Here is a 16168-nt window from a genome sequence, read left to right as displayed (position 1 = left end):
CATTGAGAGGAGAGGAGACAGATAAAGCTGCTTCAGCACTTGAGAAGCTTCTTCCCTGCAGGTGGAGAGCACAGCTTCAACCCTGGTCTTTGTGCATAGTACCATGTGTGCTACTACCCAGGCCCCCCCTTTAATGAAGATTTATTTATTCTTTCACTGCAGTCACATGATGTGTCACTTACAGTAGGAACAACACAATTTCCCCTATCACAAGGATTTAGAGACAGAGATGGATCTTCTCAACAGAAGCCCACCCATAGCCCACCCACGTCTCGGCTAGATGCTTGGCTGGGGCAAGGTCTGGTGTTCTATTCATCACACTAGCTGAACAGGTGGCAACAGATATTCACTCAGGAAGGCTGCCTTTAATTAAGGCAGACTCAGACCTGCTATCAGAATATAGTCTCTGGGCCCAATATAACACAAATAAGAGACGTCCCTAGAGTCAACGAAGACGCCTTTAGTATTGCTAACCTTTGGCAGAAGTTTATCAGCACATCAACAATAACCATGCATGCCACTTCCAGGTTTCCTTCACAACCCCCAGCAGCAGAGGATGCAGGCAGGAAATGTTCATAGATGGCCCACTGGTGGAAGTCCCGCCTGTGAAAGTAAATGAGTGGATGACTGGCTGGTGCACACCCAGGGTTCCTGGTGCACAGCCCAGATGTCAGCCAACTGAGTGGTGGGATCAGGACCTGGGCTCTAAACAGTGAGGGCCAGTTCACTGAGTGGGTGCTGGGAAAGGGTATGGGGGGGGGAGGTTCCTTTCAAGTTGCATAATCCATGGTGTTGAAAACATTTACAGAACACAACTAGAGCACTATTTGTGTCACTTAGAGGAAAAGAGTGAATGAGGAAGTGGCTGAATGGGTGGAGTACAGGCCTTGTGGGCATGAAGTCCTGGCATTGAACACAACACCACATATAACAGAGCAGTGTCTCAGGCTCTCTTTCCCTGTCATAAAATAAGTATTGAAGGCAGAGGTAAACAGCAAAGAGACACTCATGCCTGAGACTCCAAAGTCTCAGACTCAGTCCTCTGCACCACCATAGGTCAGAGCTGAGCGCTACTCTGAAAAATAAATAAAAATTAAAATGCATATTTAAAATAAAATGCAAAAGGGGTTGGGAAACAGCATAATGGTTATGCAAAGGGCTTTCATGCCTAAGGCTCTGAGGTCCCAGATTCACTCCACAGCACCACCATAAGCCAGAGCTAAACAATGCTCTGGCTTTTCTGTTTGAAAATCTCTCCCCCCATCCATATTTAAAATGAAATAGAAATAAAGAGAATAGAAATTAAAGTATAATAGAATAAAATAAAAATAAAATTTTAAATAAAATAGAAAATCCTAGAATATTTAGTTTCGACACAGTGATCTGAGGTATTAAGAAGAGTAGTTACAGAGTCTCATAACAGGAAACAAATATGTTACTTTCTTACTGGAAAGGGAGTGGGGGAAGAAGGGAAAGGAGCACAGGACATGTAATCACAGATTCAGCCCAGCACAGCCTGAGATGTCAGCAGGCATCTAGTTAGATAGCCCAGGATGTAGCTGGTGGCTAGAGTGGGTTAATCTCCAGCACCATCAGGGAGCATCAAAAAAAAAATAAATAAATGGAATTGCACAGATGGTGAAGCAAACATAAAATTGGTGAAATGGGGCTGAAAGGCAGTTCTGTGATATCTGGGGCAGTGCATGCATGTTGTCTCTGTTCTTCTCGTTGCTGGACATGGTAGTAAGTAGGACAAGACCTTCTGGGGCTCCTATGGCTGATCCCTCAGGACAATCTTCTCTGTTCCTGCCCTACCCTGAGGATATGGATATGCTGCTTCCCCGCCCACATCCTCTCAGTCTTGTCTTCTCTGTATTTACTCCCACCTGCAATGCTATCTGCTAGCTTGTTTCAGCCCAGTAGATTATTTGTGCTGTTCCTAGGGTGACAGGTCAAAGTGCAAGTGGAAAGCCTCACAACACTTGTCTGCACAAAGATGCCACAAAGGCAGACTTACATTTATTTATTTATTTATTTATTTATTTATTTATTTATTATCAGAATACTGCTTAGCTCTCGCTTATGTTGGTGCAGGGGATTGAGCCTGGGTCTTTGGAGCCTTAGGCATGAGAGAGTCTGTATGCATAACCATTAGGCTGTCTCCCCCGGCCCAAGACTTACTTTCGTCTTCTTTTTTTTAATGTTTTCCTTTTGTTGCCGTTGTTATTGTTGTTGTTGGATAGGACAGAGAAATAATGGAGAGAGGAGGGGAAGTCAGAAAAGGGGAGAGAAAGACAGACACTTGCAGACCTGCTTCACCACCTGTGAAGTGACTCCCCTGCAGGTGGGGAGCCGGAGGCTCGAACCAGGATCCTGATGCGTCTTTGAGCTTTCTGCCATGTGCGCTTAACCCGCTGTGCCACCACCCGGCTCCCCCAGACTTACTTTCTTTACACTACATCTCCCAGCTTCTAGAGCATTCTGAAAATGTCTGGTACACAATAAAAGTTCAATATGCCACATATATTTTAATCTTTTTAATTCAGCTCTGGGAAATGAGCCCAGGGTCTTGCATATGTGTGACACCACTCACTGATGAGTTGCCTTCCTAGGTCAATTGTTTTCACTCTTTACAGAGAAGGAAGGAGAGAGGGAGAGAAGGTGAGATACCACAGCACCACTCTACCACCCATAGATCTCCCTTGGTGCTATTTTTTGTTGTTGTTGTTCATTTCTTTTTCCTTTTTGTGTGTCTTCAAGGTTATTGCTGGGGCTCAGTGCCTGCAGTATGAATCCACTGCTCCTGGAGGCTATTTTTTCCCTTCATTGTTGTTATTATTGTTACTGTTGTTATTGTTGGATAGGACAGAGAGAAACTGAGGAGAGGAAGACAGAGAGGGAGAGAGACAGATAGAGACCTGCAGACTTGCTTCATCACTTGTGAAGTGACTCCTCCCCTAGTGCTATTCATATTGCTCCCAATGTGGTGTGCTTAAAGAATATTCTTTTTTCTTTTTCTTTTAACCTATTTATTGGATAGGGACAGCCAAAAATCGTGAGAGGGAAGCAGGCGATAGCACAGTGTACATGGCGCAAAGCACACGGACCAGTGTAAGGATCCTTGTTCGAGCCTCCGGCTCCTCACCTGCAGGGGGTGTCACTTCACAAGTTGTGAAGCAGGTCTGCCAGTGTCTATCTGTCTCTCTCCCTCTCTGTCTTCCTCTCCTCTCTCCATTTCTCTGTCCTATGCAACAACAATGCCAGCAATAGCAATAATAACAACGATAAACAAGGGCAACAAAAGGGGAAAAAAATGGCAGAAAAAAAAAAAAGAGGGGGTCAGGTGGTGGCGTACCTGGTTAAGCACACACATGTTACAGTGCGCAAGGACCCAAGTTCGAGTCCCCAGTCCCCACCTGCAGGGTGAAAGCTACATGAGTGGTGAAGCAGTGCTACAGGTGTCTCTCTGTCCCTCTTTCTCTCTATCTCCCTGCTTCCCTCTTGATTTCTGGCTGTCTCTATCCAATAAATGAAGATAATAAAAAAAAAGGGAAAAAAATCATGAGGGTAGGGGGAGATGGAGAAAGAGAGACATCTGCAGCACTATTTCACCACTTGCAAAGCTTTCTCCCTGCAGGTGGGGATCAGGGGCTCAAACAATGGGTCTTTGCCCATTGTAACATGTGAGCTCAGCCTGGTGTGTCACCACCTGGCCTTAGGAATATTCTCTACAAGATGAGTTATCTCCCAGTCTCAATATGACTTCATTATTTATTGATTTTTACTAGAGCACTGCTCAGTTTTGGCTGATGGTGGTGCAGGGACTGAAACTCAAACTTTAGAGCTTGAGGCATGAAAGATTTTTTTGCATACCAATTGTCTTCCCCACCCTCAATACAATTCTTGAATAAAAAGTGAGCAGACCCAGTAAAATAGCTCACTTGGATAGAGCACTGCTTTGCCATATGCATAACCCAGCTTCAAAACCACCCCAACCCGACACTGAAGGAAGCTTCAGTGCTACATTTTTTTAAAACTCTCTCAACCTTTTTGTCTCTATCTTAAAAAAAAAAAAAAAAAAAGTGAGTGGTCCAGGAGGTGGCGCAGTGGCTAAGGCACTAGACTGTCAAGCATGAGGGTCCTGAGTTCGATCCCTGGCAGCACATGGACCAGAGTGATGGCTGGTTCTTTGTCTCCTCCTATCTTTCTCATGAATAAATAAATAAATTCTTTTTAAAAAAAAAGTGAATAAAATTGTGCTTGTGTATTAGATATTAAAGTGATCATAACACTGAAGAGCTGAGGGGTAGTTCACCCAGTAGTGTGTGCACCCTGCCATGTGCATGGCCTGGTTTTGAGATCTAGTACCAACCACATGGGTGTGCCATGACTCTGGGGGAAGCTTTAGTGCCTAAGTGACTCCCACTTTGTTTCTCTCTATATGAAGTTAAAAAAAAAAATGAAAAAACAGGGCCTGGGAGGGGGCTCAGCAAATAGGATGCTGGACTTGGAAGCATGAGGTCCTTAGTTCAATCCTTGGTATCCCATGTGTCAAAGTGATGCTTTGGTTCTCTGCCTCTCCTCTCTATCTTGTGTTAAAAAATAAAATCTTAACTTTAAGAAATTAATATTTTATTTCCTTTATTTTAACTAGAGAGAGGGATACAGAGAGAGAGATACAGAGAGAAAGAAGGAGCGAGACCAGAGTACTGCACAGTTCTGACTTAAAGTGGTGCCAGGAATTGAACATAGGACTTTGGAGCCTCAAGTATGAAAGTTTTTTGCATAAACATTATGCCCTCTCTTGAGATCCAAAGTAATATCATCAAAAGAATGAGAAGGGAGTTGGGCAGCAGCGCAGCGAGTTAAGCACATATGGCGCTAAGCGTAAGGACCGGCAGAAGGATGGCAGTTCGAGCCCCCGGCTACCCAACTGCAGGGGAGTCACTTCACAAGTGGTGAAGCAGGTCTGCAGGTGTCTTTCTCTCCCCCTCTCTGTCTTTCCCTCCTCTCTCCATTTTTCTCTGTCCTATCCAATGATGACATCAATAATAACAACAATAATAACTACAACAATAAAACAAGGGCAACAAAAGGGAATAAATATTTTAAAAAATGAGAAAAAGTTGGCAAATGTGGATGAGACCCCAGAGTTGAAAAATAAGATACTGACAAGACAACAAATAACCCCATCCAAAAATGGGGGGAGGACTTGGACAGAATATTCACCACAGAAGAGATCCAAAAGGCCGAGAAACACATGAAAAAATGCTCCAAGTCTCTGATTGTCAGAGAAATGCAAATAAAGACAACAATGAGATATCACTTCACTCCTGTGAGAATGTCACACATCAGAAAAGGTAACAGCAGCAAATGCTGGAGAGGGTGTGGGGTCAAAGGAACCCTCCTGCACTGCTGGTGGGAATGTCAATTGGTCCAACCTCTGTGGAGAACAGTCTGGAGAACTCTCAGAAGGCTAGAAATGGATCTACCCTATGACCCTGCAATTCCCCTCCTGGGGATATATCCTAAGGAACCCAACACATCGATCCAAAAAGATCTGTGTACACATATGTTCTTGGCAGCACAATTTGTAATAGCCAAAACCTGGAAGCAACCCAGGTGTCCAACAACAGATGAGTGGCTGAGCAAGTTGTGGTATATATACACAATGGAATACTACTCAGCTGTAAAAAATGGTGACTTCACCGTTTTCAGCCGATCTTGGATGGACCTTGAAAAAATCATGTTGAGTGAAATAAGTCAGAAAGAGAAGTATGAATATGGGATGATCTCACTCTCAGACAGAAGTTGAAAAACAAGATTAGAAAAGAAAACACAAGTCGAACCTGAAATGGAATTGGAGTATTACACCAAAGTAAAAGACTGTGGGGTGGGTAGGTGGGTGGGGAGAATACAGGTCCATGAAAAATAAGATACTGAAATAAATAACTTGAGAATATGAGAAGACCTATAATTTAAAATAATACAGAAACTAATACTTCAAAGGTCAAACTTGTAGTCCCCTGCTCCTCATCTGCAGGTATCTATCTTTCTCTCCCCCTCTCTATTTCCCCTCCATTACCCTCTAAATTTGATTCTTTCTTTAAATTATTATTTAATTAAATTAATCATTTATTTTTTGCCTCCAGGGTTATCAATGGAGCCTGCACTATGAATCTACTGTTCCTGGAGGCCTTTTTTTCTTTCCCCCAATTTTTGTTTTTTGAAGGACAGGGAGAGAAAAATTGAGATGGGAGGGAAAGATAGACACCTGCAGACTTGCTTCACCACTTGTCAACCTACCCCCCTGCAAGTGGGGAGCTGAGGGCTCAAATTGAGAGTCCTAGCTTCATACTATGTGTGCTTAACCCAGTCAGTGTGCCACCACCCACCCCCTTCAATTTATCTCTGTTCTGTCAAATAAAAATAGAAAAAGGAAAAAAAAGAGAAAAAAGTGGCAGCCAGAAGCAGTGGGTTTGTAATGCTGATGCCAAGCCCCAGTAATAACCCTGGTGGCAAAAAAAAAAAAAAAAAAAAAAAAGGTCAAACTTACCGTTCTGTATGTGAAAGAGAATCAACTTCAGGTCGTATTTCTATTTCCAGCTGTAACCAATCTCTGTAAGTTAACTGAGAGAACAAGAGTTAATTTAATTCCATAGGAAGAACAAAACACAGAAATAACAGCAAGGTTTATGAAAGTCTACTTTCTTACCTACCAACCTACAGACCCATGCTGCTGTTAGGAGGATATTACAGTATATAAATCACAAGAAGGTGAGCTCGTGACTAGTGGAGCAACTTCTAGCCTAACACGAGCCATTTCCACATCTGACAGAGGTCTTTGCACTAAACCCTAGTGAAGAACTGATAGGGTGCTAATTTATCTCTGAATGTGAATCATCATAAAAAAAACTATTCAATTTGGTAGTTTTAAACTTAATTCCTAACATACTGGCAGCTTTTGAATAGTTAACCTGTGGTATCTGAAAACTTGCAATTAATCTCTTACTGCCATATGCAGCAGGAAAGAAACCACTTTCTAGTTCACTTGAGTTGGGTAAGCAACAAAAGAATAAGCTTGATCTCACAAATGCTTCAAATATTCATGGCAGCTATTTCCTTTAAATTTTTTTATTATCTTTATTTACTGGATAGAAACAGCCAGAAATCAAGGAGGAGATAGACAGAGAGACACCTGCAGCCCTGCTTCACCACTCGCAAAACTTCCTTCCTGCAGGTGGGGGGTGAAGCAGGTCTGCAGGTGCCTGTCTTTCTCTCCCCCTGTCTTCCCGTCCTCTCTCCATTTCTCTGTACTATCCAACAACGACAACAATAATAACTACAATAATAAAACAAGGGCAACAAAAGGGAATAAATAAAAATAAAAGATTTTTAATTTATTTATTAGAAAGGTAGGAGAAAAAGAAAAAAAACAGATATCACTCCGGTAAATGTGCTGCTGGGGATTGAACTCGGGCCCTCATGCTTGAGAGTCTAATGCTTTATCCACTGCACCACCTCCCAGACCACCATGCAGTTTACTTCTTGTTTTCAAGTTCTTGCAAACAATTTCACTCATCAACATGGACTAATCACAAAACTTCACAATATACATAAAAAGCATTTTACAGAAAACAATAGCCAGCTCCTTTTATGAGTGGTCAAAGCCTTTTTTTGACAAGTGTGAGAAAAACAAGGAACAGGGCTCATTACTGAGATATACAACTGTGGCCTCCAAAGCAGTGAGTTATGTGAAGCATACCATCAGATCTACTCTTGTGTATGAGACAGTTATCAAGAAAAAACACGCGTACTGTCTGAAATGCAAACCTATGAAAAGAAAGACCAATGACATGATCATGTTGGTGGTTAACTCAGAGCATGGCAATCATGCTGAAAAGGTTGTTATTATTTATTTATTTTTAAAAATATTTTATTTATTTGTTTTCCTTTTTGTTGCCCTTGTTTTTAAAAGGTTTTTATTAACCTTAGAAACTTTCTGCAACATGGACACTGGACAAAGCAAAAAGCCTTCTTTCTCAGTCTGTGTTTATCTTTAAAGATCACAGTGATGACCTCAAAGTGCATCACTGGTCAGGAGGACCCCAACTAAAAGACCCCAAAGTTAGGACAAGGTGAGAAGAAAGGGTAGTGGGACCTACATGATAATCTTTTTCCTTTAGCAGTTCCTGGAAGGCTTGCTGTTTCCAAAGACAAAGGGCAGCTCGTTGCCAGTCTTCAGAGGGCCAACACAAGGACTGCCAGGGAAGGACAGCTGTGTCCTCCCGAAACAGAGGGTCCCGAGCTTCTGAGAATAATCTGAACACAAGGAACTGAAACTGAAGAGAGACAGGTACAAGTTTATTGTCAGAGGTTAAGAAGATACCCAAGTGGTTTGGCCATTCACAGCGGGGCAGCAGGGAGACCCAGTGATCTTCTGCAGTGGCCTTGCCACGTTTGGTGGGGTAAAGAGAGGAATGGGGATGTGTGCTTCTGAACACGGGCAGCAAATCAGTGAACAGAACTGTGAATATTTGTTTCCTTGAGCTAAATGTCTAGAAGCAGAACTGCTGCCTGGAGGCTGTCCCCAGTGGGATCTAGAGTCCAGTACCATGACTGAATATTTCCCAGACTTTTGCTGGCCTGTTGTTTATAGTTACTTGGTCAGTGATGAATAAATTTGTAGTATTTTGCCCACAAGGACTGCAGACTTTCCCTTCCCTGTATGTCTCCTGACTTCTTTTTTTTTTTTTGCCTCCAGGGTTATTGCTGGGGCCTGATACGTGTACTATGAATACACAGCTCCTGGAGGCCATTTTCCCCCATTTTGGTTGCCCTTGTTGCCCTTTCCTGATTTCTATTCTATGGTGAAAACCACAACAGCAGGGACAAGCACCCAGGCTTCACCCCTTTCTGACCTAACTTGTCCAACAGGCAGAGGAAGCTATACTTTTAAAAACTTCTTAGTTGTGGTCCGGGAGGTGGTACATTGATAAAGCTTTGGACTCTCAAGCACGAGGTCCCGAGTTCGATCCCCAGCAGCACATGTGTCAGAGTGATGTCTGGTTCTTTCTCTCCTATCTTTCTCATAAATAAAAAAAAAAAAAATCTTAAAAAAAAAAAAACTTCATGGGAGTCAGGCGGTAGTGCAGAGGGTTAAACGCAATGTGGCGCAAAGCACAAGGACCAGACTAAGGATCCCAGTTCAAGCCCCAGCTCCCCACCTGCAGGAGAGTTGCTTCACAAGCGATGAAGCAGGTCTGCAGGTATCTATCTTTCTCTCCCCCTCTGCCTTCTCCTCATCTCTCCATTTCTCTCTGTTCCATCTAACAATGACATAAATAACAACAACAATAATAAACTTTTTAGTTTATTATTGTGGAGCCTGAATTTAGGACCAGGTTTTTTTTTTTTTTTTTTTTTTACACCAGAGCACTGCTCAGCTCTAGCTTATGGTGGTGCAGGGGACTGAACCTGGGACTTTGGAGCCTCAAGCATGAGAGTCTATTTGCATAATCATTATGCTATCTACCCCTTCCCTAGGACCAGGTTTAAGGAGATGTAATGTAGAACTCTGCAAAGTAGGGCCAGGTGGTGGCATACCTGGTTGGGTTGCAATGTGCAAAGACCCAGATTTGAGCCCCTGGCTCCCACCTGCAAGTGGAAAACTTTGCAAGTTGAGTTACAGTTGTCTGTCTTTTTCCCTTCTCTACTACCCCTTCCCCTCTCAATTTCTGGCTCTCTCTATCTAGAGCTCAGCAAAGAAACTAACCCTGGAGGAGTTGGGCGGTACAGCAGTGGGTTAGGCGCACATGGCGCAAAGCACAAGGATAGGCATAAGGATCCCGGTTTGAGCCCCCAGCTCTCCACCTTCAGGGCAGTTGCTTCACAGACGGTGAAGCAGGTCTGCAGGTGTCTATCTTTCTCTCCCCCCTCTGTCTTCCCCTCCTCTCTCCATTTCTCTCTGTCCTATCCAACAACATCAGTAACTACAATAACTACAACAGTAAAACAATAAGGGCAACAAATGGGGATATTTAAAAAAATTTTATTTATTGATTCATGAGAAAAATATTTTTTATTTATTGATTCATGAGAAATGATAGGAGAGAGAGAAAGAACCAGACATCACTCTGGTATATGTGCTGCTAGGGATTGAACTTAGGACCTCACGCTTGAGAGTCCAATGCCTTATTCACTGTGCCAACTCCCGGACCACATAAATGTGAAATTATAATGTGAACCAGGGTTAGTTTCTTTTTTTTCGTAAGGATTCTGTTTCAAGCCCCCAGCTCCCCACCTGAAGGGGGGTTGCTTCACAGGCGGTGAAGCAGGTCTGCGGGTGTCTGTCTTTCTCTCCCCCTCTTGTCCTATCCAACAACGATGACAACAATAACAACAACAATAAAACAAGGGCAAGTAAAGGGAATAAATAAATAAATATTAAAAAAAAAAATCCATCTGGAAGTCGGGCGGTAGCACAGTGGGTTAAGCGCACGTGGAGCAAAGTGCAGGAATCTGTGTAAGGATCCTGGTTTAAGCCCCCAGCTCCCCACCTGCAGGGGAGTCGCTTCACAAGTGGTGAAGCAGGTCTGCAGGTGTCTCTCTTTCTCTCCCCCTCTCTGTCTTCCCCATCTCTCTCCATTTCTCTCTGTCCTATCCAACAACAATAACAATAACTACAATAATAAAACAAGGGCAGCAAAAGAGAATAAATAAATATAATTTTTTTTTAAATCCTTCTAATGCAGCTGGCCTTAAACCTGGATCATGCACACTGCAAAGCAGGCACACTACCCAGATGAGCTGTTTTCATGGCCTTGAAGACATTTAGAATTCTTCTGAATGTGGTATCTGAGATAGAACCTGTGGTCTCAAGCATGCAGGGATATGGCAGTACTACTTAGTTCCCCAACCTTGGAATTTGTTTTTGTTTTATCCACCAGGGTTATTTTGGGTCTCAGTACGTGCACAATAAATCCCCAGCGTGTGGCAGCTATTTTCTTTTTCTTTAGTTGACAGGACAGAGAGAAATTGAGAGAGGAAGAAGAGGAAGAAAGACAAGAGAGACATCTGCAATACTTGGGTTTACTGCTCTGGAAGCTTCCCCCCTGTAAATGGGGTGGTGGGACAGTTATTTCTTTAATTGGAAAGACACTACTTACACATATTTATTTATATTTTACCTGTTTAATAAATACTAATATTTGTTTAAGAACAGAAGTGACACTTGTGACTATCATCTTCACCCTTCATTGAAATTCAGGGAACAGAGGAAAATGTAGATTGGATTCCAAGAATTTGAGGCAGCTCCCCAGAGAAAGCCACATAAACAACCAAGCACAGCACTATACACTGAGAAACTTACAGGAGGATAAGGCAGGGAGGGGGAAGAGAAGGAGGAGAACCTAATATACCTACCTTTTTTATAAGGCCTGGAGATAAACATCTATGCAAAACGTCACGTGACTGAGAGGAAAACTTACACCAAGAGTAAGAAATTGCCGCCGTACAAAATCTGAAAATAGAAAATAGAAACTAAACTGCAGAAAAGTGATCTGTACAGTGTAAAGGATGGATGAATGTCCCGAGTCTTAGAGAAGTGAGTAGAGTACCTTCCGCACTGGGCCTGTGGTCAGCCTTCACTTAAGTCTCACCCTCAGGCTTAGCTACACCCAGTCAGTCTCAGCTCCACATCACAATGAAGGAACACAGAAGACACACAAATATTTGGGCTCTTTACAGACATGGATACTGTCATTGTGAGATCAGAAGCAGAAGTAAAGAAATAAGTCAGGAGATGAGAGGGTGAATTACTCAGGCAGTATTCATCCCTTGGTTTACTTGTGCAGTTCCTGGAGAAGCTCTTGGGGAACAGAGGCTGTAGAATGTTATTTTTACATTCACCCGGATCTCACTCTCTCACTCTAGCTTGCTTACCCCTTTCAGGAAGTAAGCTGTCTAGAACCTGGATTTGTCTAGCTGTGCCCAAGAGGACAACCCTTTTTTTTTTTTTAAAGATCTATTTATTTATTTATGAGAGAGGAGGAGGAGAGAAAGAACCAGACATCACTCTGACACATGTGCTGCCGGGGATTAAACTCAGGACCTCATGCTTGAGAGTCCAATGCTTTACCCACTCCGCCAACTCCTGGACCACCCTAGAGGACAACTTTTTTTTTTTGCCTCCAGGGTTATTGTTGGGACTTTGGTGCATGCACTACAAATCCACTGCTCCTGGAGGCTATTTTTTTCCCTTTTACTGCCCTTGTTATTGCTGTCATTGTTGCTGGATAGGACAGAGAGATCAAGAGGGGAGAGGAAGACAGAGAGGGGAGAGAAAGATAAAACACCTGCAGACCTGCTTCACTACCTATGAAGCAAACCCCCTGCAGGTGGGGAGCCGGGCACTCGAACCAGGGGCTCGAACCAGGATCCTTATGCTCTTTGAGCCATGTGCGCTTCACCTGCTGTGCTACCACCTAGGCCCCCAAGAGGGCAACTTTGTATCACCAGGTTTGGAAACCATCAAGGTTTAGACTCTCGCCTCACAAAGCCACTGAGATCAGTATACTTTGTACTAATATGGCTAGCTTTCCTCTCTCTGTCCCTCCCTAAAATAATAATAACAATAATAATAATAAAACAGGGGCCAGGTGGTGACGTACCTGATTAAGCACTCATATTACAGTGCATAAGGACCCAGGTTCAAGACCCTGGTCCCTACCTGCAGGGGGAAAGCTTCATGAGTGGTGAAGCAGTGTTGCAGATATCTCTCTGTCTCACTCCCTCTCTTATCTCCTGCTCCCCTCTCAATTCCTCTGTCTATTCAATAATACAAATAAAAATATAAAAAAGAAATGAAAGCTCACAAAACAAAAGAATTCCCTCAAAAAAAAAAAAGCAGAATAAAAAATACACACACACACCTGGGCTAGGTAGACTGCTCAGCACCATAGCACAAACTCCTAGTTCATCCTCTGGTAGCACAAAATAGACTCGATTATAAGACCAGAAAGCAGGAGCTAAGAGATAGCTTTCTTGGTAGAGTGAACACATTCCCACATGCAAGGAACTGGGTTTGAATCCAGCACCACATGAAACACAATACACAGCACCAAGGGAAGCTACATGAGCAGTAGAGTAGTGCTATGGTATCTCCTCTCTCCCTCTCTCTCTCTGGCGCACTTTTTTTCTTTCTTTTTTTTTTTTCTTTTATTGGATGGGACAGAGAAAAAATGAGAGGGGAGGGGAAAACAGAGAAGAAGAGTACGATAGACACCTACAGACCTACTTCACCACTTGCAAAGTGTCCCCCCTGATGGATCTTTATGTGAATTCTTGTAATTAGTACTATGTGTGCTTAACCAGGTGCACCACCACCCACCCCTCCTCATTTTTTTTAAAGATTTATTAATGGGGGGGGGAGAACAGGGGAGGAGACGGTCAGACTACTACTCTGGCATACGCAATGCCTGATAATGAACTTGGGAACCTCACATTTTTTTAATCCAATGCTTTATCTACTGCACTATCTCCTTCTATCTTAATTGGCAAAAAATAAATAAATAATTCACTAGGAGTAGTGCAAATCATGCAGGTGCAAGAACCCCCCCAAATCAAAAACAAAAGATCAGAAAGCATAACATTCAGAAGGAAACATAGGTGGCAAGTTTCTAGTTTTGCAATTTTGTCCTACTCTGATTTCAAAAATGGGCAATAAACAAAAGCAAAAATTTAAAAACAGAACTATATCCAACTGAAAAACCCATCTGTACAGCAAATAAGACCATCAACAGAATAAAACAACTTACTAAATTGGAGATGACAATAATAAATAATGTATCTGTTTAATATTCAAACTATAAAAAGAACTTTGAAAATTCCATAACAAAACAGACTGAAAAATAGGTAGCGGATGGGGGAAATAGCATAATGGTTATGCAAAGAGACTCTCATGCCTGAGGCTCCAAAGTCTCAGTTCAATCCATACTACCAAACAGAGCTGAGTAGTGCTCTGGTAAAATAATAATAATGGAGGGCTAGGAGATAGCTCACCTGGTACAGAATATATCTAACCATGAGGAAGAACCCAGGTTCAAGCCCCCACATGGGAGCACAGGTAAAAAAAGAAGCTTCCCTGGACAGATGACCCCATCAATCTGTACTGGAGCACCACTTCCTCAGAGCCCCACCCTACTAGGGAAAGAGAGAGGCAGACTGGGAGTATGGATCGACCAGTCAACGACCATGTTCAGCGGGGAAGCAATTACAGAAGCCAGGCCTTCCACCCTCTACAACCCACAACGACCCTGGATCCATGCTCCCAGAGGGATAGAGAATGGAAAGGCTATCAGGGGAGGGGGTGGGAGGTGGAGATCGGGTTATGGGAATTGTGCGGAACTGTACCCCTCTTATTCTATGGTTTTGTTAATGTCTCCTTTCTTAAATAAATAAAAAATAAAATAAAATGCGAAACTAAGAAAAAAAAAAAGAAGCTTCACAAGTGGTAGAGCAGTGCTGTGATATCTCCCCTTCTTGCTCTTCCACTAATTTCCTGGTTTCTGTGTGATATCAGGAAGAAAAGTGGAAGATCTGCTGGGATCAGCAAAATGACTCAGGTGCACAAAGCCCCAGAGGCAAAAAAGTAAATGAATAAATAAACAGACCTCTGAAAGCAGTGGAATTAGGAGCCTCAGCTGGCAAAACAAAACAAAAACAACAACAAAACTAGAAGATCTGAACAGATATTTCTTCTAAAAAAAGACAGATAAATAGGGCTGGCAAATAGCTCACTTGGATAGTGAGCTGTTTTGCTACATGCATGACCCAATCTTCCTCCAATTTATTTCAAGTCCAGCTCCCACTGCACTAAAGGAAGCTTTGGTCCTGTGGGCAATTTCCTGCCCCACCCCCACCTCTGTCTCTGTCTGGAGAAAAAAATATACAGGCAGGTGGGTTATACTACCTAACAGCAAAAAGCAATTACATTTTCTGATGCCTACACAACAATAAAATCACCTAATGAGGCATTTCTTAGAAGTTATCCCATTTGCTAAATAACCAATGAGTATATATATCCTATAATGGAATTCTACATAGCTATATGAAAAGGAAATCCTGGTGTTTTTTTGACAAGAGACAGACTCTGAGAATATTATCTTAAGTGAAATAAGGTAGAGATAAACATCAGACTTCATAATTTCAATTATGCATGGAACCTAAAATACAGCTCTGACATAGAGAACAGACTGCTATTTATTAGAGGGGTAGGGTTGGAGTGAGAAATTCCAACATACTTTTACAGTTATAAAATAAAACCAGTAAATTACAGGTGTGGTGTACTACACGGGGCCCACAAGCAATAAGGTTGCATAACAAATTTGAAAAATTGCTAAGATGGGAAAAGGAAAGGGACTTGTGATCATTCTAAATGCTAAGCCAGTATCGAATCATTATGCAGTATACCTGAAATCAATGAAATGTAGTGTGACAATTATACTCTAATTGAAAGTAGATTCTGGAAAAATAGGTATCAAAATGTTCTAGAGTGGTTATCTGTGGGAAGTTAGTTTCCTTATTTTGTCTGGTGAACACATAATAGCTACTACTTTTGTGGAGAGAGGAAAGAGAGGCTCACTTCAAGCAGAAGAGTGAGGAATCCTTGGTCGCACAGGTCAGAAGGCTGTTGAGGAACTCAGGGATGGTAAGACTCCTGGTGGGAGAGCCCACCTGTACTTCTGGGAGAGCAGACTGGGACCCACTGAGATGGACTGCCAGGGCGGCCAACCCCAAAACATGGGAAGCACTCAGGCCTGGGCCCTAGAAGGGGGAAGAAAAAGTGGTCTGTGGGGGAGCAGGGATAGAGTCCCAAGCCCAGGATGAAAGGAGCAACCTTACCTGGTGGTGTATCAGCTGGCAGAGTCTGGTGAGTATGGCAGGGAGGAGCATGTGCCCACACATGGTAGCCACAAAGCAGGCTGCCCAGGTGCCTTGCCTGTGGAGACAGACAGAGACCTATGCCATGACCAAAACAGCCCACACAGCCCTCCCACGAGCCTGATAGATGAGGAACTCTTTATGTAACACGTTCTGCTGTGCCCCACGTGATGCAGCAGGACTTTTTTTGGTTTCAGAGGGCAGAAACCAAAAGCCACAGAGGGAC

The 16168-nt window shown here is 42.9% G+C and overlaps 1 protein-coding gene across 4 annotated transcripts in view; it reads right to left on the bottom strand.

Moving 5' to 3' along the window:
• Nucleotides 1–16168, bottom strand: part of FANCA (FA complementation group A) — a 72008-nt gene that overhangs the window by 13591 nt on the left and 42249 nt on the right. For all 4 annotated transcript variants that reach the window (XM_060184974.1, XM_060184971.1, XM_060184973.1 and 1 more), the window contains exons 25-30: nucleotides 15904–16000; nucleotides 15644–15825; nucleotides 11425–11521; nucleotides 8166–8342; nucleotides 6557–6630; nucleotides 475–603 (exon numbers count right to left, since the gene is read on the bottom strand). In XM_060184974.1, the coding sequence (XP_060040957.1) occupies nucleotides 475–603; nucleotides 6557–6630; nucleotides 8166–8342; nucleotides 11425–11521; nucleotides 15644–15825; nucleotides 15904–16000 (756 nt within the window). The remainder of the gene's footprint in view (nucleotides 1–474; nucleotides 604–6556; nucleotides 6631–8165; nucleotides 8343–11424; nucleotides 11522–15643; nucleotides 15826–15903; nucleotides 16001–16168) is intronic.

The sequence above is a fragment of the Erinaceus europaeus genome, chromosome 2 (genome assembly GCF_950295315.1).
Source record: "Erinaceus europaeus chromosome 2, mEriEur2.1, whole genome shotgun sequence".
In the NCBI taxonomy this organism is placed as follows: Eukaryota; Metazoa; Chordata; class Mammalia; order Eulipotyphla; family Erinaceidae; genus Erinaceus; species Erinaceus europaeus.
The sequence above is the reverse complement of the archived record's forward strand: the minus strand, read 5'-3'. Positions and strand labels throughout refer to the sequence as shown.